This window comes from Vulpes vulpes, chromosome 11 (assembly GCF_048418805.1).
Source record: "Vulpes vulpes isolate BD-2025 chromosome 11, VulVul3, whole genome shotgun sequence".
In the NCBI taxonomy this organism is placed as follows: Eukaryota; Metazoa; Chordata; class Mammalia; order Carnivora; family Canidae; genus Vulpes; species Vulpes vulpes.
In genome coordinates, this window is record NC_132790.1 from 24,944,822 (window position 1) to 24,971,041 (window position 26,220).

General features: G+C 42.3%; 1 protein-coding gene across 5 annotated transcripts in view; it reads right to left on the reverse strand.

The window, feature by feature from the left end:
* Positions 1–18,163, reverse strand: part of FCHSD2 (FCH and double SH3 domains 2) — a 309,076-nt gene extending 290,913 nt beyond the window's left edge. For 2 of the 5 annotated variants that reach the window (XM_072727353.1, XM_026010536.2), the window contains exons 1-2: positions 17,655–18,119; positions 15,808–15,905 (exon numbers count right to left, since the gene is read on the reverse strand). In XM_072727353.1, the coding sequence (XP_072583454.1) occupies positions 15,808–15,905; positions 17,655–17,675 (119 nt within the window). In that variant the 5' untranslated portion in view covers positions 17,676–18,119. Of the gene's footprint in view, positions 1–15,807; positions 15,906–16,718; positions 17,290–17,654 lie in introns of those variants that run through there. The other 3 variants (XM_026010537.2, XM_072727352.1, XM_026010538.2) reach the window with 3 other exon arrangements.
* Positions 18,164–26,220: the final 8,057 nt, after the last annotated feature.

Consider the following 26,220-nt stretch of genomic DNA (forward strand, 5'->3'; position numbering starts at 1 on the left):
ATTATTTATCTTTAAACATTTTACTATGAGACATCATATTCCTTATCCTTGAATTATATTATACATTTAAAAGATATATCATAAAACTTTGCCTTCTGCCTGGCAAAATTACATAAAAATAAACACCAAGGTCTTTTTTTTCTTGCTTTTTCCTTCCTTAAAATGTTACTGATGCATAGCATACAGGAGGTTTGAAGACTTAATTTTAATACATGTGTACTAATATATCAAGACTAGATCGAGATCAATGACAAAAAAGCACTACATTAACAAAACATGCATTGTCAAAGCCATTTTTAAAATTTTAACAAATTATTGTAATTTTTTACTATTATTCTTTTATATTTTTTATAAACTAATGGAACTCTGAAAGTCTGGTATTTTCCTACAAGTACATTTAGGATCATTATGTCTCTTGAGAAGAGAATCTGTCCTCATCAGAGTACAGATATTGTATAGCTATACAAAATATTAGCCAATGTCACTGACTAACAGCAATTTACTTTCTAGGAAAGAAGCATTTCAGTAACTTTTATCACTTACTGGTTTCAAACATCTAAAGAAGATTCTTTTTAATTAAAGGAGTTTATTAACTAATGTGAAGTATTTTCATTCACCCAAAATAAGCTGATTCTAAGCTATTTGTGGAGAATATTTTGCTTTAGGTATACTACCAAAAACTTGAAAATAAACATAATTAGGTGGCCAGAAAAAAAGCCCTTGCTGGATAGCAAGACTTTAGCTATTCAGAAACTTTGTATCCCTCATTCAATTTCCACAAAACTGCCTTATATCTTAACTTACATCAAAAAAAGATAGACGGTATTTTTGACTATGCAAGTATCTTGAAATATAACCTAAATCCCAAATATAATTATCAGAAGAGCCAAGAGATTCCCTAGAAGTTCAGTGTTTTACACAATCCTTCAACAAGCCTGGATCTGAAAAAACATGAAACTCCAGACCATGTATCTTCTTCCACTCCTATACTAATCAGCCAGACTAAAAGATGTGCAAGGCACTGAATCTTACACCTCTTCTTTGTTATCTATTCTAAGTAGTAGTTCTTGAAACAAGATACTATACTCTGGACACAGTGGGCACTGAAAATAGTGTGTACCCCAATTATTTAAAATAATCCCAGGTGAAACATATCTGTTTTCTACTTTCAAGAAAACTGAGTCCAGTTTAAAACCAGGGAAATGATGGTCCTATGTTCCATGGATTCCTGACAAAATCTAATAAAGGATGAGAAAATATGCTTGGAAAGACTATGAAAATTTCAGTTGATTTAGACTGCTATTATCAAATACCTTTAGAGACAGTTTTCAATGAGAGAAAGAACTTAAATGTTCAAGTCAGACATACATCCACATTCAAACCCACGTCTTCCATTTCTTAGTTCTGATCCTCAGCAAGTCACTTAACCACTCTGAGCCTCAGATTCATCTATAAAATGGGAGTAATAATAAAAATTATAGAAGCATAGCTGCTGGGAGGCTTTTAGATATAATTAGTGTTCAGCAACAAGTGTTGACAAGGATGTGAATCAGAAGCCTCATAGATTGCTGATGAGAATGTAAAACAGTATAGTCTCTTTGGAAAACAGCCAGGCAGTTCCTTGAACAAACACAGCTAACAGGGGGATCCCTGGATGGCTCAGCGGTTTAGTGCCTGCCTTTGGCCCACGACTTGGTCCTGGAGTCCCGGGATGGAGTCCCGCATCGGGCTTCTTGCATGGAGCCTGTTTCTCCCTCTGCTTCTCTCTCTGCCTGTGTCTCTGCCTCTCTCTCTCTCTCTCTCTCTCTGTATCTCTCATGAATGAATAAAATCTTTTAAAAAATGGAAAAAAAAAAAAACACAGCTAACACATTACTGAGCAATTCCACTCCTAGGCATATACTCAAGAGAAATGAAAACACACGTACATGAAAAAAACTTGCACGTGAATGTTCATAAAAGTGTTATTCATCATAGCCACAGTGAAACAACTCAAATGTCCATCAACTAATGAATGTATTAATAAAATGTGGTATATCCAAACAATGGAATATTATTTAGCAATAAAAAGGAACGAAGTATTGATAGATGTTATAACATCGATGAGCCTCAAAAACATTATGCTAAGTAAAAGAAGCCAGTTGCAACAGACCACATATTGTATGATTCCATTTATATAAAATGTCCAAAACAAGTAAATCTATGGAAAGCAAATTAGTGGTTGCCTAAGGCTGGGCAAATGGGGGTAAGACGAAAGGTAACAGCTAAGACATGTGAGCTTTCTTCTTGTGGTAATGAAAATGTTCTAAAATTCTTGTGGTAATGGATATACAACCTTGAATACACTAAAAAAGCCACTGGGTTATACACTTTACATTAGTGAATTACATGGTCATTAGATCTTAATAAAGCTGCTAAAAAATTCCTGTGCCACAGAATACATTTATATATTGAATATCCAAACTCATACATCTAAAAGCAGAAGATAAATTAGGAATATATAGATATTATATATGTATAAATACATTATCTTACTTATGTATTTAAGGACAGTTAAATATCTTCCTCCCATACATTTAAGAAATGGACTTTTTTCTAGCCACGATGAAGTAACTGATATCAGATTAGTCCTCCTTGAGTAACATCTCAAACTAGACAAAATATATGACTCTACTATTTTCAGGACTGAAATAACTGGCAGTCTAGGTATACCACATCTGCTCCAGCTTTCTGCCTGGGACACTTTCCCAACTGCATCACAGGGAAGTAAAGCCTAAGCCAAGCATGATGGTCTCACTGAATTGAGAAATCAGAGTTTTGGGCTAACGGAGTGCCTAGACTTTATAGGATAGGATATTGGAAAGTAGACAACAATGCAGAAGGGGTGGCTCCAGAAATTTGCATGGGGGTTTGGGGGTTCCTTGGGCACCTTTGACTGGGAGTATCAGGCTACATGTAAGCCAGGGTAAGACTCCATAAGGCCTAGAAGAATCACTGCTACAAGCCTGAGAGCTGAATAGATGGCTACAGAACTGCTGAGAGATATCAGAATTCCAGTTCAGCCAGAGTGGAGCCAGAATGGAGACATTTTTGCACACCCTTGGCACACAGGCTTTCAATGGAAATGTGAAAATTCAACACTCTTTAAAGACAACATAAATGAGACTTCCTATAATGTGCCATCCAAATAATAAAAAATTACTAGATATGCAAATAAGCAGGAAAGTGTGATTCATAATGGCAGGGGGCAGGAAGTAGCCAAAAGAAATAGACCACAAGAAGACTCCAGGGATGGAACTAACAGGCAAGAACTTTAAAATGGCAATGAAAATAAATAAATAAATAAATAAATAAATAAATAAATAAATAAATAAATAAAATGGCAACGAATATGTTCAAAGCACTTAAAAGTACAGTATCAAAAATGAAAATTTCACTGGATAGGCTTAAAAGTAGATTGAAAATTACAGAAGAGGGATGCCTGGCTGGCTCAGTCAGTAGAGCATCAAGAAACTCTTGATCTTGGGCTTATGAGTTGGAGACCCACATTGAATGTAGAGATTACTTAAAAATAAAATATTAAAAAAGAATTACAAGGGCACCTGCATGACTCAGTTAGTTAAGCATCCGACTCTTGATTTCAGCTCAGGTCATGGTCTCAGGGTCCTAGGACTGAGCCCCGAGTCAGTTTTGTACTCGGTAGGGACTCTGCTTGAGGACCCTCTCTCTTTCCCTCTGCCCCTCCCCCTGCTCATGCTCTAATAAAATAACCTTTTCAAAAAAAATTTTTTAATAACAGAAGGGCCAATGAGCCAGAAAACAGATCAACAGAAACTATCTACTTGAATACAGATTATTACCAAACAGTTTAACATATGCAAATCCTTGGAATCCAAAAAGGAAAGAAGAGAAAATGGAGCAGAAAAAAATATTTGAAGAAATAAATAATGGCCCCAGAGTTTCCACATTTGTTGAAAAACATCACCTATGGATCCCAAAAGCTCAGTGAACTGCCAGCAGGATGATTACAAAGATACCACATTAGTCACATCACATTCAAACTGCAAAAAAAAACAAAGATAAAGGGGAAAGATGCTACTAGTGAGGAAAAAAGGCACATTACACAGAAGAGAACAAGCATATAAATTATAGGTAACTTCTCATCAGAAACAATAAAAGTCAAAGACAATGGAGTGACCCAACTGTCAACCCAATCTCACTACCCTGCAAAAATTATCTTCAAAAAATGAGGGTGAAATAAAGACATTTTCAGACAAGTGAAAGCTAAAAGAATTATCACCAGTAAAACTGCACTAGAAATGCTGAGGGAAATTCTTCAGCCCGAAAGGAAATGATACCAGATGGAAACTCAAACCTATGCACCGGTCTGAGGAAAGAAAGAAAAGTCAAAGTTGGTAACTATAAAAGACTTTTTTCTATGTCTTAATCTCTTCAAAAGAGAACTGTGTTTAAAGCAAAACTAACATCGTATTATGAAGTTTATAAAGTATGCAGCACAAAGTCTGGGATGAAGTAATTAGGCTTGGACTTGTTATAAGTGTCTTAGGTGGAATGGTATAATATTAACTCTATACAGTGATAAATTAAAGATGATGCATGGTGTAACACCTCGGAACACCCATTTGAAAAAACAGAAAGAGGTACAACTAAAAATGCAAGAGAAGAAAAGATAGTACTTACTAAAAAATATTCAATTTGTTCAATATAGCTAAGGAAACTATTACATAAAATACCTCTACAGTAAAACAAAAAACAATTCCCCCACGGAAGAAATTGGCTTATAATGTAAAAGACATTTTATCAGAGAAATAATATTTTAAAATATGACTATAATGTAAAATCTCTGGATAAAGTTAGCTAAAATAAAATTTGAGACTGGACAAGAATCTAACCACCTAATATGTGCACTTGTTTCAGAATAAAACAATTCCATGATGCAGAAAGAAAAAAACACAGTAGTACACAGAGCCTGTTTACCCAACTCTGAACTATAACTAGCTGAAGATCAGTCATTTTAAGAAAAGAAGTTTATAAATCAGGTACTCTTAATATTTGTACATATTAGAAATAAACTTCAAAGTCTACTAATACAAAAAAAGTCATTAAAAATTTATTAAAAGCTGAATGTTAACCAATACTGCATCACTTAATTTTAGTCTTCAGAGTAGGTAAAATTCACATAACTCAAAATTCAAAACATAAAAAAAAGGAAAATAATATGTCTCTGCCTTTTGCCCCCATTCTCCAACCACCAAAGAGGGAAAAATAAATACTGCTAAAATATAATCAAGGGATATATGTTCCCAATTGTTTCCTGTGGAATCACTGACATGGTAACACTTTTCCTAACACCAGAAATAACATTTTCTTTTTGAATTAGAATTATGTCAAAGTTCACAAAACAAGAAAACATCTGGATGACATGTGAATGCCAAAAAAAAGTCAAAATAAATGTCAAAATAAAGCTAGACCAAGGAATACTGTGAAGACAAAATAAGACAAAATAAAACTATCAGCTAAGGCTCTGTTAAGTCAGTCCTGACCAACACATGACAGGAAATCTGCAGCAATGGAACAAAAGACAGGGTTACAAGTTTCTGTGCCTAGTTCCCAAATTAGTCACTGAAGAATGGACAGCACAAACCGGACTTAGAAACTAACTCCTGCATATACATCAGATTATTCCTGAAGACTGACACCAAAAAAAAAAACAGCATCTGTGAGATTCAAATGAACATTCAAAAAATTTACAAAGAAAAACATCAACTTACCACAGGCCTCCTCAAGTACTTTATATTTCCAAGACTGAATTGCCAACCCTCAATTATTAAGGGGCAAATTATTCAGGTAGGAGTAATTCTAGCTCTTATTTGTCCTTCTCTGCTTTCAGTTTAGCCACTTCACTACTTATTAATGATTTCACCTGAGAAGTAAAAGAAGTTCAGCAAAACCACAACTGCCTGGAGGGCCCTTAGGCCACCATTTCTTTAAATTATCAGAAGACCAAAAGTGGTGAGATATTTAACTGCTCCTGTACTGCTAAGAGAATACTATGAGCCCGCTGGCCTGTTGGTCCCATAACTATGGCAAATAATAAAATCTTCTCTTGACCTAAGACCCTGAATTCAAAAGAAGTTGGTAGGAGGGGATACAAGTGTTTTCTACAGAATTCCTTATTTCAGGTATATCTTTCACAATTAAACACCAACACATTTTTTACACTTTCATGAGAAACACTAGAAGTAACTTAGAAATTGGTCCCTGTGGAAACAGGGCAAACCAGTAATGTGGCAAAAGCCATATTACTGCCACCAATAGTTTATTTCTTGCTAGCAGACTACCTCTCTAACAATATAATCATATTCCCAGCCTCCTTTGCAACTAGGCATGTATAGGCAGATGAAGCAAACTTAGCCAGTAAAATAAGACAAAGTCTACGCAATAATTTCTGGTAGAAATTGTCTTTTCAGAAGAAAGAGGGGAGGGAAAATTTGCTTTAAAGATAAACTGTCGGGCAGGCCCAGGGGTTTGGCGCTGCCTGCAGCCCAGGGCGTGATCCTGGAGACCCTGGATGGAGTCCCACGTCAGGCTCTCTATATGATGCCTGCTTCTCCCTCTGCCTGTGTCTCTGCCTCTCTCTCTCTCTGTCTCTATGAATAAATAAATAAATAAATCTTTAAAAAAAAAAAAAAAGATAAACTGTCCTTCCCTCCTCTTCCTCCACCAACATTTCTTTTAAAGATTTATTTATTTATTTATGATAGACATACAGAGAGAGAAAGGCAGAGACACAGGCAGAGGTCTGAGAAGCAGGCTCCTTGCAGGGAGCCCGATGCGGAACTCGATCCCGGGACTCCAGGATCACACCCTGGGCCAAGGGCAGGCGCCAAACCGCTGAGCCACCCAGGGATCCCTCCACCAACATTTTTGTATAAAATTATCATGCTTGGAGTTGCAGAAGCCATCCAGCAATGATGAGAAGAATCATAACCAACATGCAGAAAAATAGAAAGTACCCAGGACTACTGAACTTGGTGAAGGAAATTCTTTAGTACTACTTAAGCGATTTATCTTTGAGGATCATTGCATTTTTAACCCGCAAGTTCACTCTTAAGAGGATAAATCACAGACCATAATTTTGAATTGATGTTCTCAATTACTTAACAAAATTACAATCCACATGTGTTTACTGAGCATCTGTCATGTTCCACACACTATGCAAGAGAGCTTTCATATGCATTACTTTGTTTCAATTATCAAAATAATCCCATTAGATATCATAATTATTACCATTTTACAGATAAGATACATGAGGCTCAGAGAAGTTTAAGTGACCTGTGGTGATTTAGGGCCAAAGTCACACAGTTAGGGCAGCCCTGGTGGCTCAGAGGCTTAGCGCCACCTTCAGCCCAGGGCCTGATCCTGGAGATCCAGGATCTAGTCCTGCATGGAGCTACCTGCATGGATGGAGCCTGCCTCTCCCTCTGCCTGTGTCTCTGCCTCTCTCTCTCTCTCTCTCTCTTTCTCTCTCTTTCTCTCTGTGTCTCATGAATAAATAAATAAAATCTTTAAAAGAAAAAGTCACACAGTTAATAAGAGATTAAGACTAGGATTCATACCCAGGTAGTATGCCTCTAAGCTAGTGCTCAATCTAACATATCACAGCTATCCTACCACACAGATCACCTTCACCATTTCTCTTATTTATATATTGGGTATGCTTTAAAAGACCAAATTTTAAAAATGCACACAAAAATTCTTTCAACATTTCTATTCTTAACCCAAGTGGTGGGTAACTTGGGTTACTAAGCAAGCCTTAGTTCAACTTCATCTGGCTCACGAAAGTATCCTCTGTTTTCACATCTATAAATCATAAAACAACTTCTCCTACATCGGGTTGCAAAAGCCATCCCATCCAGACTGAAATCTTTGTATTTTAGGAGCAGATAAGAATCTATGAACAATGCCTTATGAGCTCATAAACCATTAAATAGCAATAGGAAAAGGTATTGTTAAAACTGACTCTTTCAAGTAAGCAGTGATCTGTGACAAAAAGTTTTAGTAAACAGATTCTCTCAAACAGTATTTCCCTATTTCCTCCTCTGCCTAGTTTGTACCTCCTATTCTTAATCTCCTCTCCAGAACTGTGAACGTCTATATTTAAAATGTAAATTCATTTAGTCAGTTAAAGTTCCATTTTATCTTTTCATTTTATTTTTTTTAAAGATTTTATTTATTTATTCATGAGAGAGAGAGAGAGAGAGAGAGAAAGAGAGAGAGAGAGAGAGAGGGGCAGAGACACAGGCAGAGGGAGAAGCAGGCTCCATGCAGGGAACCTGATGTGGGATTCGATCCTGGGTCTCCAGGATCACGCCCTGAGCCTTTTCATTTTAAAATCAGGTAATCTTTTTTTTTTCCCCTCTCATTCAAAGAAATGTTAAGTATGGTCCTACTTGATTTTTTTCCATGCAGACCTATTTTTAAAAATTCTCCCCCTCATGTTTACATCATTTTTAAGTTCTCATTTTTTTTTTTAAGATTTTATTTATTCATGAGAGACACAGAGAGAGAGAGAGGCAGAGACACAGGCAGAGGGAGAAGCAGGCTCCATACAGGGAGCCTGATGTGGGATTCAATCCCGGGACTCCAGGATCACACCCTGGGCCGAAGGCAGGGTTTAAGATGAGGACATCATCCTAAACTGCTGAGCCACCCAGGGATCCCTTAAGTTCTCATTTTAAAGAACACTGAATTGAGAGGGGCACCTGGGTGGCTCAGTCAATTTAAGCATCTGACTCTTGATTTCAGTTCAGGTAATGATCTCAGGGAGATCAAACCCCAAGTCAGGATCCACAATGGGCATGGAGCATGCTTATGATTCTCTCTCTCCTCAAACCACAAGTGACTCTTAATAATTGGAAACAAACTGAGGGTGGCTGGAGGGGAAGGAGGTGATGGGACAGGGTAACCGGGTAATGGACATTAAAGAGGGCATATGATATAACGAGCAGTGGGTATAAGACTGATGAATCACTGAATTCTACCTCTGAAACTAAACTAATTTTCTCTCTCCCTCTACCTCTACCCCCCCCCATTCCCTCCTCCTCTAAACAAACAAAAAAAAAATTTGAAAATTAAAAAAAAAAAAGAACAAACAGTGAATTGAGAAGTAATACAATTTTCGAATGAATAAAAAAGACTTCGGTCCAGTATCTGATCAGCTACTTCCAGTTTTTATCATATCAAAAACAACACTGGGGATCCCTGGGTGGCTCAGCAGTTTGGCACCCGCCTTCCTCCCAGGGTGTGGTCCTGGAGTCCCAGGATCCAGTCCCGCATCGGGCTTCCTGCATGATGCCTGCTTCTCCCTCTGCCTGTGTCTCTGCCTCTCTCTCTCTCTTTCTCTTTCTGTGTCTCTCATGAATAAATAAATAAAATCTTTAAAAAAAACAACAACACTGATTCCAAGACACATCATGTTCCACCAAGAAAAAATGCTACCAACTAAATTGATACAATACCCTATCACTTACAGTTTTTAGTCATACTTATTAAAAACATGCTTTTAAACTTATTTAGTCAGATCTTTAGGATATATTACTCATTCATAATTTTCAAAAGATAAATTGATGCATAAACTGGTCACACTCAGGAGTCAAGCTCTTCTGAATCAATTTTTAAATCAATCACTGATACCTTTATCTTTCCACATTATATCATCCTCTGTGCCATCAAAAGCCCAGATGACCCAACATTTGTATTCCAACCATTATCTCTGGGATTTTCTTTCAAGCCTGCCAAATTGTTTCTGCAAGTTCTACACATAAAGAGACACTGACAACTACACATCAAAGCCAAAAGCAACTATAAGATGTATGTGAATTTCGGAAGAATGTAAAAAAAAAGAAAACAAAAAACAATTGTGCTTCTTAGAATTAATGAAACACAATAATCTCCACTGTTACCTTGAATAAGACAACATGCTTCCCAGGCTCCAATTTCTATTAACAACAGCACCTACCAATACTGAAGATCTACCATGCTCAGCATTTCACTTATCTCATTTAACTTTTACAGAAAAACAAAAAGGCAACCATTAACCTTGTTTTACATACATGAAATATGAGGCTCACAGAACCTTAGTAACTTGTCCAAGATTACCCAACTAATAAGTGGCAGAGTTGGGTTTCAATCTCTGGTCTACCTTCAAAGTCCTTATTCTTATTCTTTCTACCACTTCAGTAAGTCTCAAAATTTAATGCATGTCTGAATCACTTCAGATGACTCTTCAAGAGTGAGAAAAATATTGCAAATGTTACATATATTTGCAAATAAAATAACATATATATATATATACATGCATATAAAGACTTCTCATAATGCAGTAAGACAAATAACCCAATTAAAAAATGGTCACAGGATCTGAATAGACATGTCTCCAAATGCCTAATAAGCACATGAAAAAATACTCAATAGCACAGACTATTATAAAAATGCAAATAAAAGCCACAACAACGATACCACTTCACACCCAATACGTTGGCTGTAATCACAGACAGACAGTAACAAGCATTAGCAACAAAGCAGAGAAACTGAAACCTTCATAACATGACTGCTAGTGGAAATATAAAATGGTGCAGCCACTTTGGATATCAACTTGAAAGTTCCTCAAAAATTAAACACAGAGTTACCATATAACCCAGCAATTTCACTACCAGGTTTATACTCAAGATAAATGAAAACATAAGTCCACACAAAAATTCATACATGAATGTTCAAAGGAATATTATTCATAATAGCCAAAAAGTCCATCAACTGATAAGTGGATTAATAAAATGTGATAGGATATCCATCCGACGGAGTATTATGTACCAATGAAAAGGAATGAAGTACTGATGCTATAACATGGATAAACCTTGAAAACATTATGCTAAGTAAAAGCCAGTCACAGAAAACCACATTTTATTCCATTTATGATTCCATTTATTCCACATATGATTCCATTCTTACAAATTTCATTTCTATAGAGAAAGAAAGTAATTGCTTAAGGCTGGAGAAAATTATGGAAAGTGACTGCTAATAAGTATAGTTTCTTTTTGGAGGAGCAAAAATGTTCTTAAGTTAAAGTGGTGACGATTATAAAACCCCATGAATATACTAAAAAACTTTAAGTAGGTTAATTGTATGGTATGTGAATTATATCTCAGTAAAACTTTTTTAAAACAGTCTAGACCAGATTACTTCAAAGGTTCCCTTCTACACCTAACAGTCTCTGAGACAATGAAAAAATTCTCAGAGCATCCATAAACAGACAAGAATCCAATCCCCAGCAAGTCCCACAAACCTACAGTTTAGGAAAGGTAACATTTAGTACAGTAATTCCTCACTTGAGGTCACTAGACCTCCAGGTGTCTACAAAGAAAGGACAGGTGCTTCTTGAGCCAGTTCCCATTTTTCAGAACATCTGTGAGAAACCATACACTCAGCCTTCTCTGAGGTAGTTTCAAGTATCTTTGCCTTTGTCTAGACTCATGTTAGTAGTTTTAAAATACTGACTCAAAGCTGATTGACAGCTTGATGTATGAAAAATAAAATATAAGAAAACAAATTATTAGTTAATATGTACTTTTTGATAGGCAAAATGTTTCAAAATATTTTGGGACTTACGATGGTTTCCTTGATTAAAAGCTTGGGAAATATAGACAGAGAGGATAGTGCACTTGTCTAGAAATTACGGAAATAGCTTAGCATTTTTTCTCAATATGATTCACTTCATCTCACTGTGCCTCAGTTTCCATTTTCATTGACAAATATGACAGTGTTCAACTGACTCTGAAATTCTATGATTTTTCCATATTATATAATTACCTAAACATGTCTGCTAAGAAAATAGTTCTTTATATTCAAGGTCCTTGCAAACTTTCTTTACTGACTCTACTTAGTACATCCTAAAAACAAACAACACTATATATGTAATATTAATAAATAATACATAGGCTGTAGTATTTAGAAATTTACTTATAAGTGGCCTTAGAAAGCAAAGGGAAAAAATAATAATAATAAACTAAAAAGAAAGTAAAGTTTGCCTGTCTACTGCAGACAGCAAAAGTCAACAGGAAACACTTCAGTATAAAATCTCCCCAAAGCATGGAATGTCCCTGATTAACAACAAATGAGTTATCTTTCCTTCTCATATTTTACTCCCAACACAACAGCTTCCAAATACATCCCTGGAACAAATGAACTGAAGAAGGGGAGGAGAGCAAAGGAAAAATACTGTATCATAACTGGTTTCCTCCCTTCAAAATTCCAGGAGATGAAAAGTGGGGGAAGGGAGTGGAAACTAGCCATAAGCCAGCATGAAATTCTCCTATTTACAGCTTGATACACTACATCTCCTATTACATCTCTTACTTACAGCTAAATAATCATTGTGGTCTTTTACTTTTTCACTCCTTCTAAAGTCATAAAAATTTTTCTCTACTAGTAACTTCTTTATATTACAAAAAGCCACTTGCTTTTTTTTTTTTTTTTTTTTTTTTGGAGTGAATTCACACTAACTTAAATTGAGCACAATACTGGTCAGGGCATCGGTGAAAAGGACTACAATTTGTGGGTTTGGGGGGAGGAGAGTGATGGGAGCCTCAAAAACAAAAGCAGAGAGGCGCCTGGCTGGCTCAGACGGCATAGCATGAAAATCTTGATCGCGGGATCCCCGGGTGGCTCAGCGGTTTGGCACCTGCCTTTGGCCCAGGGCGCGATCTTGGAGTCCCAGGATCGAATCCCACATCGGGCTCCCTGTGTGGGGCCTGCTTTTCCCTCTCCCTGTGTCTCTGCCTCTCTCTCTCTGTGTGTCTCTCATGAATAAATAAAATCTTTAAAAAAAAAAATCTTGATCACTAGGCTGTAAGTTCAAGTACCAGACGGGGGTAAAGATTGCTTAAAACACACACACACACACACACACACACACACACACACACAGACACCCCAAAGGAAAAGCAGCAAGCAAAATCTTTTAAAACATAACATATAAAAACTCAAGTTCAGAGACTTCCAATGAATTTTTAAAATGTCATTCTACTTGCTAGGATAAACCAGAAAAGCCAGACCACCTGCATCCTCAAGCAACTAAAGTTATTATGAATATCAGGAGTATGCAATTTTCAACTTTCAATTCAATATTATCATTGGAAAAAAAAAAAGCAAATAAGAAACCTAAACTCACTTTTTAGGAGGTAATATTGTATTCTGCTCACAATTACATAGGAGTAAAGGGATTAAGTCCAATAATTTAACATAAAAGAACACATATCTTTGAAAAAAATAATCTATTAATTCTCGGAACACCAACAATCTCTGTATTTACATATCATATGTAAACGTAGATATACTCAAATTCAAATAGCACAGTATGTTTTAAAGTGCCCACATGGGGCAGCCCCGGTGGCACAGCGGTTTAGCGCCGCCTGCAGCCCAGGGTGTGATCCTGGAGACCCTGGATCGAGTCCCACATCAGGCTCTCTGCTTGGTGCCTGCTTCTCCCTCTGCCTGTGTCTCTGCCTCTCTCTCTCTTTCTCTCTCTCTCTCTCTCTGTGTCTCTATGAATAAATAAAATCTTAAAAAAAAATAAAATAAAGTGCCCACACGAATCAAAGTATCACACAAGCTTAACAGACACCACTCTAGCCCCCTACAAACAGAGGAATAACACATTTCACCTAAAAACAAGTAAAGTGCATTTAAATATAACCAGTTACGTTCATTTAACAATTCTGCCAGCCGAAACAAAGGGTACAAAGACAAAGAAATGAATTAAGACTTAGCCCCTGACTTTAAGGAATTCACGAGGGAGGAAGCAAGAAACATGTGTAAAATCAAAATCCTCTGAGATCACAAAGAACAACAAACTTGCAAACTTAGTGGCAACCAGAATTTGCCAGGCAAAAAAGTGGGAATAAAGGTACCAACGAGCAAAGAGAAGAGCGCGTATAAAGGCATGAATGTACAAAGCACATTTAGATAACCAGAAGTCCTGAGTGGTCAGGGCAAGGGGAATAAGAAGGATGAATAAGCATGAAATGGCAGTAATTATGTCAAGAAAGGAAGCTTGTGGCAAGGTTGCAGAGGGTCATAAGGTGTGTAGTCTTTATCTAGAAGGCCACAGAGAACTCAGTATATAATAAACAATGTTTTTAGAAAGTTAACTGGTGACAATGTGGAAGGCAGACTTACAAGAAGATACTGGGGGACAGAAGATAGGAGAACACCGCTACAATAGTTGGGATATTATTGCAGTAACGCAAGAGAAATGTGATGGGGTCAGCGATAATACAAACAACTAAACAACAGCAGAACAACCTATATCAACTTGGCAGTGATTCTGTGTCCCTCTACTTGACCATAGGCTCCTGTACAGAGGTAGAGGCAATAGGGGAAAAAAAGAAAAGAATGCAAACAAGAAGTCTTCAGAAGATGTAATCACAGGACTTAATGACCACTAACCTTCCATACCCCACAGAGAATCTTCATTTAAACATGAATTTGGCCTTTCTAAACTGCTTCTGAAAATGTATTACTTTCTTCATTTAGAGATGGCTACTAAAATACCCTACTTCACTTAATAGATGTTTAAAACTTTGAATTTTTAACCACATGAAGAGTTTCAGGTATTTTACACAGGAATTACTGAAGTCTAAAAATTCCCCTGTGACCACATGAAAAAAAGAAACAAATGCAGAATTAAAATAGAATACTTCCCAGTGAGAACACAGTGATCTTGGTTTATCCAAGTTTGGATTAAGACTAATTTATATGCCCTAGTTAGAAACCCTAGACGGTAGAAATAGTCACAAATAATACCTAAATTAAATATGGGACAGGAAAAAAGGAACTCTTTAAAATCTTTGGGCTCCAAACAATTCAGCTATCCAAACACATAATATTATTATAACAATACACCGTTCATATTTTTCATGAAATCCACATGATGTTATGCACCAGGAAATATAGGCAACTAATAAAGCTTACAGACCCAATTCCAATTTGATAAATGCGTTACTAAAGGGAAATTAAGAATTGTAACCGCTGTTTCAACATGCAAATTATCTTCTATCCTTTACAAAAATATGTTTGTTGACCTGTCAATTTGTATTCTAGCATCATTAAAACAGTGGTATCTCTTTCAGTAAAATGAGTCATGCTTCCCTCTATAAAGATACTGATTTTCACAATGCTGGCAAAATGGCTTACCTATTCAAAGTTATCTTGATTATGAATACAGGTAACTTTAATGATAAAATATGATAAATTTTGCACTAAGTTTAATGTTCAAAGACAAAATTGTATTTGTCATGTTGTAACAAATAGTGCTTCTGTGCAATCATCTGAGGTTGACGGGCTCACAACCCCACCCCCCTCAGATATTAACCATTAACCAGAGGCGTCAGTTTAAAAATCTATGTGAAATCATTAAGGTCAGTAAGTGTTACAATTCAGTGGAAAGATTATTTAAATCAGAATTCTACTTCAATGATTATACTTTAACTAATAAACTTTTAAGACCCTTGAGTTTTCATGATAGTATATGTAGGCTATAGGTTCCACCACTAAAGGAAAAAAAAAAGTTTGTATTGCGTTAGTTCCAGTTATAATTTCTAGCTGAGTCAAAGCTCTAACAGCCTTAAAGCAGGAAATCCAAAAGGAAATTCCATCATCAGTTCCTGGGGCTTGGTAACTCAATGGTTCTTTGAAACAAAGATATAAAAGTTCTCACTATAACCTTACCTCATATCTTCAAGCAAATCACATTCTGCTTGATGTTTGGCTTGAAGTTTTGTCATCTGCTCAACTTGAGTGTTTTTCAGTTCTTGTGTAACTTTCACCTAAAATATACCATATATTATGAAGGCCTTACTGCAACTTTAACAACAACAAAGTAATTACTTAAGCAAAATACTTAATACTTGTTAAAATATATAATACCTCTTGCTCTCTTCTCCCCTAAAGGCCATAAATCCATTATTACCCACCTAATATGTTTACTGAGGACACTTAATGAGAAATCTAGCCAAATATACTGAAAGAGGTTAAATGAAAGTAAGAGCATAAAAAGTACAGATTAAAGCAATGCAAAATAAACTGCCAGTCATTCCCTCTCAAGCACAAGCTCAGTACATATGTAGTAGGTCTTAGAGTTTTAAGAGTCTGTTTTCTATTTCTTCCAAAAAAGATTCAGATTTTAACCAAGAGAGGTGAGCTGAGTATAGATGGCAGAAGTGAGTAGAAGAATGTAGAAGAATGCTTAATACCTAATGATCAAAAATTACACAATCACGAAATTATATGCATAAATTGACTACAGAAATTATTCCATAATGGCTGCGAGAAAGCACACTGTCTCAGGATGATGCCAACTCGCTGACAGCGCATCAAATCACAATCTCTTTCTCACAAAGGAGAAAGCAAAAGTGACCTTCCAGCATATGCAGTGCTTTTAAACCACCCAGCAAGCCGGTCCCCGTGGCGACTCCACTTCAAACAGAACAGCAAATGCAAGCTGTCCAGTGCCTCGGTAGCCAGGCCCGGACCCCAGGGTTCCAGGGTACAGTGGGGCCTGGAATCCCCGCCGCCCGCGGGGCCGGGCTAACCCGGAGGGGTGGGGGTACATGTGTGAAAGAAAAAAAGAGTCACTTAACTGGAGAAACCCGGATTAAGAAAGAGAGAAAGAAGAAGCAGACACGAGCGAGTTAGGCATTCAGCAAATGTTTGCCCACGAGGGGAGGGCAGAACAGCCTTCTCCACCCAGTGCCCAGAGTAGACACTCAGTAACCATCTGCAGGATTAAAAAGACAAGGACACAGCCTCAGTCCTTGGGAACGCCGGAGAAGAGGGCAGTGAAACAGATCTTGAAGGGCGAGGGGGAAGCTGCTGACACGCCGAGAGCACCCGTCACTCCCACCCCAAGCCCAGATCGCGGTGCACACGCCACGCACTGCCCGGTTCTCGCTCTCCCGGGCCCGCACCATCGCCTCCCGACCCCCTAGCTGGAGGGGCGGGGCAGGATGGGGGGGTGCGGGTGGAGAAAGGTTTAATTTCTTATTTTCCCCTGGGGTGGGGGGCGGTGACTTATCCAACTTCTTTTCGGCCGCCCCGTGGGAAAAGCAGGCCGAACCTTACGGCTGGGCTAGAAACAAATTCCCTGAAAATTATCAAATGGCCGAGGGTGGCGACAAGCAGCTGGAGGGTTCAAACCTGGCGCAGACTAAACAATCACACAAGCACAGGCACTGCAAAGCTGCAGGGGCTCCCCGCCTCCCCTCGGTGCAGCCCCGAGAATGCACTTTGCAGCGAGAGCAGCACAGCCATGCGCGCGCGCACACACAAATGCACGCCCGAAACTCTTGTGAAATGTTGGGGGTCTCCCAAGCGGTGGAGGGGACGAGCCTGGGCCGCCCCTTCGTCGGAAAGAAACCTCATTTCCGCGGCCCCCTGCTAAAGCCGGCGGCAACTCGGTGACAAGCCCGAGGCGACGGCGGTCACGGCCCCTTGCGAAAAGGGGGAGGGGGCGCCCCAGCCGCGCCCCTTGCACGCATCCCTCCCACACCCCCATAGCCCCCCAGCTGCACCCTCACCTTCCTCGGCGGCGGCTGCATGATGCTGAAGGGACATCAATCCTCCCCCGACGGCGGCGTCAGCTAGGACGAGGAGATGGGGGGCCGTAAGGAGGGGCGGCCCGGCAAGCGCGCGCGCGCGCGCGCGTGTGTGTGTGTGTGTGTGTGTGTGTGTGTGTGTGTGTGTGTGTGAGGAGAGCCTGAGAATAAGGACTCTCCCGGCAGGGAGCAAGGCCAGGCCGGCGGGCGCTGGAGGACCCGGGTCGGAGGGCGAGTGTGAAGAGGAGGAGGAGGAGCGCCGGGAAGGCCTGAGGCTCGGGCGGCCCGGGGGGTGTGTGAGGGAAGGAGGCGGAGACCGCGAGGGGGCGGGGGCCCGGGAGCCGGGGCGCAGGGTCTCTCGGCTCGCCGAGCGGCTCTCCGGCAGCAGCGTCGTCCCGCTCCCCGCCCGCCGGCGCAGCAGCTCCCAGCAGACGCGGCCCCCCGCCCCCACTCAGGCAGCCCAGCCCTCGCTGGGCCCAACGCCCCCGCCCGGCCCGGGGAGGTGGAAGGCGGTGCCGCGCTCTCAGCTTCGGCTCCTCCACTCCGGCCGCGGGAATTTCCGGCCCCACCGTGTGGCGCAGCGCCCCGCTCCGGCGGCGGAGGGGACGACTCAGTCCAGAGCAGGGGTTCGAGGGGCCGGGCCACGCTGCAGGGAGGGAGCGTGGCCGCGGCGCGGGCCTTCGGATCTCGGCGGGGCAGCGGTGGGGGGGAACTAACGGATCGCTCGGCGAATAGGAGGGGTAGAAACGCTAGCGGAGCACGGAAATCCCCCCGCGTGTCTCGGATAGTGGCACGTTCCAAACGCCTCCTGTCCTCCCTCCCCCACACTGAGAGGCAGCCGGGGGCTTCACGCGCGCTTTCCCGCCAGCCGGCCGAGCGCGCGCCTCTGATCGGGGCCGCGCACGTGGGCGGGAGAGGGCGCTGCGCCGACGCACGCGCACCAGCCGCCCCCACCTCCCGCCGGCTTTCGGGCTGCGGTGTGTCACTGTGTGTGCGTGTGCGTGTGTTTGGGCTGCAGGATTTCCCTGGATGCGTGTGTGGGGAGACGACGCTCGGAGTGAAGCCTTCACTCCGGCGCGGAGGGTAGCGTGCCTGTGGCGGTAGGAGAGTTCCGTTTTTTACTTATTTGCGGTCTTCAGACACCCCTCTCCGGCGAGCGAATGCGCCGGCCGGACAGGCAAGCCTTGAGGGGGCGAGCATCGACAAGTTCTTTCTCAGCCGGCCACAGGTGCCTGGCTGGTGCGGAGGCGGCCGGGGGATGTCTGGTTGCTCGGCCAAGAAGAAAACGGCTCTCTGCTACAAGGCACTCAAGTCAAAGAGGACGGACTCGTTAAGACCGGGATCCCCAGTTCACAGATGGGGAGGCTAAGTGCCCAGAGAAGATGGGAGACTTTCTGTAGGCCACAGAGCGAGACTGGAATCTCGGTCACGAAGGGTTCTTTGGGTGCACATGGTAACCATGAGGAAGAAAACTAGAGGAGGCAGCAGAGCAATGGGGGAAGCTCTTGTCTGGTCAGTCCACTCTGCCTCTGACTGGCTGGGGGAGCTCTGCCTTCCTCATCTGCCAATGAGGCTGTTCATCCAGGCAGCCGCCACCACCCATGTTTCTGTCCTGTCCAAACCATCCGGGGATAGGGGTATCAGCTTCCCTTGGGGTCCTTAGAAGAATGAAAATAACCTCCTCTGGAGCCACATGGATGTGTGGAGGTGAACTAGATCGCCCCACGCTTTTATCAGAATTTGGGGTCCCAGACACCTGTTCTCAGAAGTGTCATTAGGCAAAAGAGGAAAGTGAGTGAGGCCTGGAGAGACCCAGGCATATTGCCAAGGCCCCACAAGTAGTCAGAAATTGGGAAGAGGAACTTGAATCCAGGTCGTTCACACAGGAAGGTGATAGAATCAGAATTATGCATGAGTCAGATTGTGAGGGAACTAAGAGATCAGGCTCGCTTTTTCTGGTTTCCTTGAGGCAATTCAAAAATGGGCCCTTCACCAGAGTCCTCAATCACTACCCGGGAAGGCCTGCGGCAATGAAGCAGGTGGATGGATGCTCAGCTGCCCTGTGGGGCAGCAGCAGCCAGGGCCCAAGCCAGAGGTAGCCAGGCTGGGCTCCAATCTCAGCTCCAGTACCGATTAATTGAGAGGCCTTGAGCTAGTCAGTTTCACTGCTTTCAGCCTTTATTTTCTCATTTGTAAAATGGGGATATAATACCAGCCCTGCAGTCTTGTTGCATTAAATAAAATTTCTTCTGCCACAGGGCCTGGTACATAGCACTCAATAAGTGCTTACAGATTCATCATTCATTCAAAAGATATTCGCTAACATCCTGCTTTGTGCCAAGCCTTGTGTCAGACACTGAGGATACAGAGGTTAGCAAGACAATCCTCCTCAGATTTCAGCAAGGCTGAGTTCCAGACCAGCCGTTCCATGAACGACACTATGCTAGTCGAGGAGGGGTAAAAATGCTTGTCTAGATGCAGCATCATGCAGAAGGTGCTTAACAAAGATTTGCTGGATCTTTGTCCTGGGCAGAACTAGTCTGGCCCAGAGATCATCCACCCTTCGCCTCCTTTTCCTGGAAGTGAGGACTAGATAAAACTGCTAGATGTTGGGAGATTTGGGATCCAGCCTCTACCATTGATATGCTGGGCCTTCTCCAGATTCTGGTCCCCAGCTGTGGAATAAAGTAAGTGAATGAGCCAGGAACTTAGTAGGCTCTTCACAGATGAAGTACACTCTGGGGTTCTATTTTGTGGGTTTAGGAGGACATCCTCCACCCAATTTACTATTATTTTAAACCAGGAAGGCATAGACTTTCTAGGATGATATCCTTTGGAGGTATGATAAAAAGGGCCTGACTGACCTCTACCTCTGAAACTCATAATACATTATATGTTAATTAATTGAATTTAAATTTTTTTAAAAAGCTAAGGGGCAATACCAGATGACCTGCTAACTGCTTTTTCAAAAATTTGTTTGTTTGTTTGTTTGTTTGTTTGTTTTAAATATGTTGAACATTTACTAAGTGCCTTTCCCAGAACCCAAACTTTTGCCTTACTTTTCTGAGCTTATCTTCACTATAATCCCATGAGAGTGTTATTTTGTTCATTTTACAAATGAGGAACTGGAGGCTCAGTGAAGATAAATAATTTACCCTGAAGTGATGGATTTGGGACCAGAATCTAATTCTCCCATTTGCCTCTTGTTCAAAGGAATTGAGAGAGTTCACCCAGGAAAAAAGTAGACTCAGAAGGATACGATCCATATATTCCAAACTCCACAGGGATGGGGAAAGGAATTTCTATGATTTATGTAAGACTGACTTAAAAGATACCCCTTTGAACTAGGCTGGGAACTTCCAGAGCCTTGCTCCCTGCAGTGCAGGCAAGCACTGTGTTGCCAAATGTAAGATCTCTTGAGATTGTTTGGGGTAATGCCACAGAGCTGTCCTGTGGCCCCAGAGCAACATGCATCATAGCCCCAGAGACACAACTAGGACAGGTCTTAGCTGCGTCTAAGGAAGAAGGTTTTCCAGGCAGAGCTACCCCTAGAGGAGCTGAACTCCCCCATCTCTAGGGCACTGAAAGTAGCTGTTGGCTCCTTTCCATCAAGGAGGCTACAGATGAGATTCTTACTCAGGGAAGGAGTTAATAACAGCTACCACTCATTTTGCCTCTTCTGTGTTTCAGGCATTGAAGTAGGCACGTTGTTTACATTATTTTTAACCTGTGCAACTTCTCGTGGTACATATGACCCCATTTCACAGATTTCACAGACTGAGGATCAGAAGTGAAATGAGTAGCCTAAGGTCATACAGCTAGCACAGGAGAGCAAGGCTTGGTCCCTGGCTCCCTCTGGCTCTGAAACTATGCTCTTTCTCCAGGGTACATGCTGCTGTACAATCTCCCAGAAGGAATGTGATTCCAAATTTAAGTGAGAGCCAGGGTTAAAAGCTGGTTTAGAGCAGGCATATGAGTAGGCATTGGAAGATGAGCTATACCAGTATTCTACAGGGCTCCCAGGAGAAACTCCAGGAATGAGAAGTGTACAGCAGCCCTTGAGCAGGACTAGAATGTTAACAGCACCCTACCATGGTTCAGATTGGCCATCTAGGACAGACTTACACTCCATCCAAGGCTCTGCATCCAAGGCCACCATCCCATATGCCCATGCTGCACCAAGTCACCTCCTACCCTCCCTGTAGCTAGGGTTCACAGTACTCTCTACTCCCTTTCCTGCTGGATCATTATCCCACACTCACATTGGCATAGGCTGCTTAGGAATACCTTTAGCCTGTCCAGATGCTAGCTATTCCCTGTTTGAGCCCCACTGAGGCTACTTGGCAATGCTGCTACAAATAACACAGTCTAGCCCCATTTACCTCCCTTCTACCCTTGTCACCCTTCTCCCTGTATTTCTGCTCCCCACCTTTCCACACCCCACACCCACCTCACCCCTACCTCACCTCACTTATAAGCTCTTGCTCCTGCCTAGGCTAATCCCCTCAACACAGCCCTCTGATAAGCCTAGTATATATGGGAGCATGCCTCCATTAGCTCTCAAGACAGAATCACAGCCCACTCAAATGAGACTTCAAGATTAGAGATGAGCAGAAGAAGGCAGGGGCTCTCCCTAGGACACAAAGTGATCTGTGGCAGTACTAGACCTTGGATTCCATCCAGCATCACCCAACAAGTCCCTTATTCTGAGCTCAGTCATAAGTAGGTCTCTGGAATAAGACCCAGGCCCTGTACTCCAGGAACTCTCAATCTCAACCCACGGACCAAAGGTCATAGCAGTGAGTCCAGAATATGCAGGTCAGGAGAGTCCTAGAGACCCAGATTCCACCAGGTAGTAGCAGGAATCTAAGGCAGGCACTGGGACAGAGAATTATCTGGTCAGCTGGTGCCAGGGAGTGTTGCAGCTTATGTGGCAGTGAGGGACAGCCAGTCCCAGGGCTATAGTAGGAGCTGACAGTCACATGGTTTTGATATCAGGAAGCAGGAAACCAAGGTTCTAGTCTTGTCTTTGCCAGGCACTTGCTGAAGGTGACCTTTTTGGCATATAACAAATTTGGTCCTTCCTCCTAGGGAGGTGGTACAGGTGAAGTGAAATAACAGCTAAGTGATCTGCAAAGAACTGAGGAGCTACGTAAGCTAGTGACTGCCCGTCTTGGGATGCAGCAGGGAAGGTTGAATGACTGCCTAGGTGGGGCATAAACCAGGGCCTTCCCACCAGGAGCTGCACTGTGATTACAACTCTGTGAAACTTGGGCCAATGGATAAAACAGTCAGGTTTGGGAGGAGCACTGACATCCCAGAGATTTAGGGTCAGGCAAACCTGGGCTAGATGTTTAGTTCCTCTTCTGCCTAGCTTTGGGTTCTTGACCAGGATCTCTTTTCACCTGAGTTCCCTTGTCCTTAAAAGGGGAATAATGACTTTTTGCAGGGTTGTGGTGGGAGTGAAATGGGAATGTTTATATAAAACGCCTGCAACCCTGCTGGCCCACCAATGTGAGTTTCTTTTGTGTGTGCATGTGTTTTCCTTCAGTTTCCCTTCATTTTGGTCTGGTTTTGTTTGTAAATTTAAAAAACAAAACACAAAAAAGAGGAATTCCCACAGGAGGGTGTGGAGCCCAACTACAGTCCCAGTTTTGCCCCTGACTCACTGTAAAGACCCGGGAAGTCCCAGCCCTCCCTCAACCTTCGTTTCCTCATCTATAACACAGGGACTTCCACCAGGGCGTTTCTTTAAAGCCCAGCCTGAAGGCTTGAGATGCTATTCCCTGAGAGTCCCTTCCATGTAGGGGACCCCCCCAGGTTGAGCTGGGCAATGGGGGTCAGGCAGTGACCAGCGGAAGGAGATGGAGTTGTAGGGGAAGGACAGCAGGATAGGGAGGTGGCAGCTCTGCAATCACTGTGCCCTGGCCTGTGAAAGGAGATGGCCCCACTCAACCTGGGAAGCCCACTGCCTCTTTTCCCACAGCCTGCCCAGTTAATGCCAAAACAAAACACACTTGTCTGCTCCCTGCTGGAGGGCAGTGGGCCAAAATGAGTGTCCTGGAGGGCTGGCATCCTGCCTTCCCGCCCTGGGCACCCGCCCTGCCCCTGTCTACAGCACATCCACACACCCATGGCCTGTGGCCTGTGGCCTGGATAAGCTGAGCACCACCCTTGGCCAAAACTGGCCCAGGCTGTGGAGAGGAGCTTCCTCAGGACCTGTATTCCCCCTCTCATTTTCAGGGGCTCCTAAATGGACATTCCAACCCCTAAACCTGCCTGTCTTTCCAGCCCAGTCTTGGCCCAAAGAAGTGATCTAATTTCTCATCATGCTGCTGTGGGCAGAGCACGTGGCATCAAAAGCTGGGAGCTGTTGTCGGCGCTACGGGAGGGAATTCCCTGGCTCAGGAAAGATCTTCCAGAGGAAGGGAGCAGGTGGTGAGTCTCCCCGAAGAGACAGACACCGCCAACGCTCTAGGCAGAGCCAATCCTCGGATAAAAAGCATCAAATCCACCACCCCCGCCTTCTCTCTGATGCTTGTCTACACTGGGCACAGTAATAATAATAGCTTATACTTTATAATAGTTACTATGTGTCAGCATTCACTTAAATAATTTAATTCTCACAACAACTTTGAAGTAGGTACTATTATTAGACCCATTTTACCCTAAGGTCATATAGCCAATAAGTGGCAACCTGAGATTTCTACCTAAATAGGGTAGGCCCAGGGTCTGCTGTTAACTGCTATGCCAATCTGCCAGCAGAAGATGGTATCCCCCATAAAACCCAATCCAAACTTGGGATGTGGCAAAATGTTTGCAGTGCTATCCTACAATTTAAGCATTTACCCAGACTTGCCTGAAGCTTGAGAATCACTTAGGGGTACTTGTTTAAAACACAGGGCCCTCCTCTAAGGATTCAGTAAGTTTGATGTGGGAAGAGAGGCAGTGCCAGACATGTGGAAATTGCCCAAAAAAAGTATTTGTTAGACAAATAAATGCCCTGCCTTCTGAGTTGCCATTCATCTCTAAAATGGAGTTTCAGTTCCCCACCCTGCCCCATCTCTAAGTGCTGCTATGTGTTGAGCCTCTGTGTCTGCACCAGCTTTGCTTGGGTGTGAGGAGTTGTTTACAAGCACATCCACTAGCTCCTAATAATAGCTATAATAACAATAGCTAACATTTCTTGCATGCTTATGGAGTACCAAACACAGCTCTGAGGACTTGACTGTGTTAACCCATTATTCTTATAGTATCCAATTATCTTGACTTTGAGGATAGAGAAACTGAGGCTCAGGTTAAGTAACTTGCCCACGATCACATAATTAGTAAGAAGTTGGATTTGAACCCAGATGTTCCTACTCCAGATCAGAGATTAACTACTCTATCATAGTTTCTGGACTCACACAGCTCCTCCTCTTGGGAACTCGGCTGTCATAGTTGATCAAATGGTTACTGCACCCATAATGCTCAGGAAGGGGAGAATGGAAAACTAAAGTAACAGACAAGACTTAGAATCCCCTTGCTATTGTTTGAGCCTGAATAAGAAATTTCAAAGCACAGAACCAAAGTGCTATAGTAGTTCCATGTGGGGAAGGCTGCCTCAGTCTAAAACAGGGGCCCCAGGAAGCTGCCCTGGAAGTGGGTCTTGATGCAGGGAGTTAGACACTCTCAGGAGAGCAAACACCACAGGCTGGGTGGGCTGAGCCATGTTTGAGAACAGCCTGAGTATTCCAAGAAATGAGCCTATAAAGGTGGACTGCAGTCTTGGGTGTCCCGCTTGGATATGTGCTCTAAATTTTGAAAAGTGATGTTTCTTTATGATATTTATCACACTCTGTAATAGGCATGTATATTGCTCATCTCACCCATCCTACCAGTGCTTCCATCCCCACAGACCTCTGGAGGAGATCTTGTTTGTCACTGTATCCCCAGCCCCAAGGCACACTGGATAGATGGATTTAAAGGCCTGAAGTCCTAAAGGTTTACCAGCCATTCAACATTAAGTATGGGCAGCCAGGTCACAAAATAGAAGGCCTAAGACAGCACTCTAAGGAAGGGTGTGCCCAAAGGCCCAGACAGGCCTTCCTGTTCATATTCAGCCCCTCTGTCCTCACACTGTACTGGTCCTGTGACCTTATTGCTACTCCTCCCAGGTGGAGGTTTGTGAGGTAAGTATACCGATGATAAAGGAGAGGGTGGGCAGGTCTGAAAGATGGCACTTTGGACTGGGTCACACTAACTCCAGTGCCTTTATTCCCAGCCCCTCCTCTTGGGCACTCAGCTTGGGGGCCTGGTTAAGGGCTTGGTCAAGTTTTAAGTCAGACTGATCAGTTTGAATTTTGACTGCTACTTCCTAGCTATGTGTCCTTAACTGCCTAATTGGTTACTGCACACCTCTCAAAAGTCATCTCACATGGGTCCTGTGGCCCTGGGCCCAGCTCTCACCCTCTCTGGGCCTCAGTCACTGTGGAAATTGGGATAGCTATCCTCGAGGCCCCCTTGGCTCCATCATGCTCTAGTCCTGTAATGATCAAGACTAGACAGT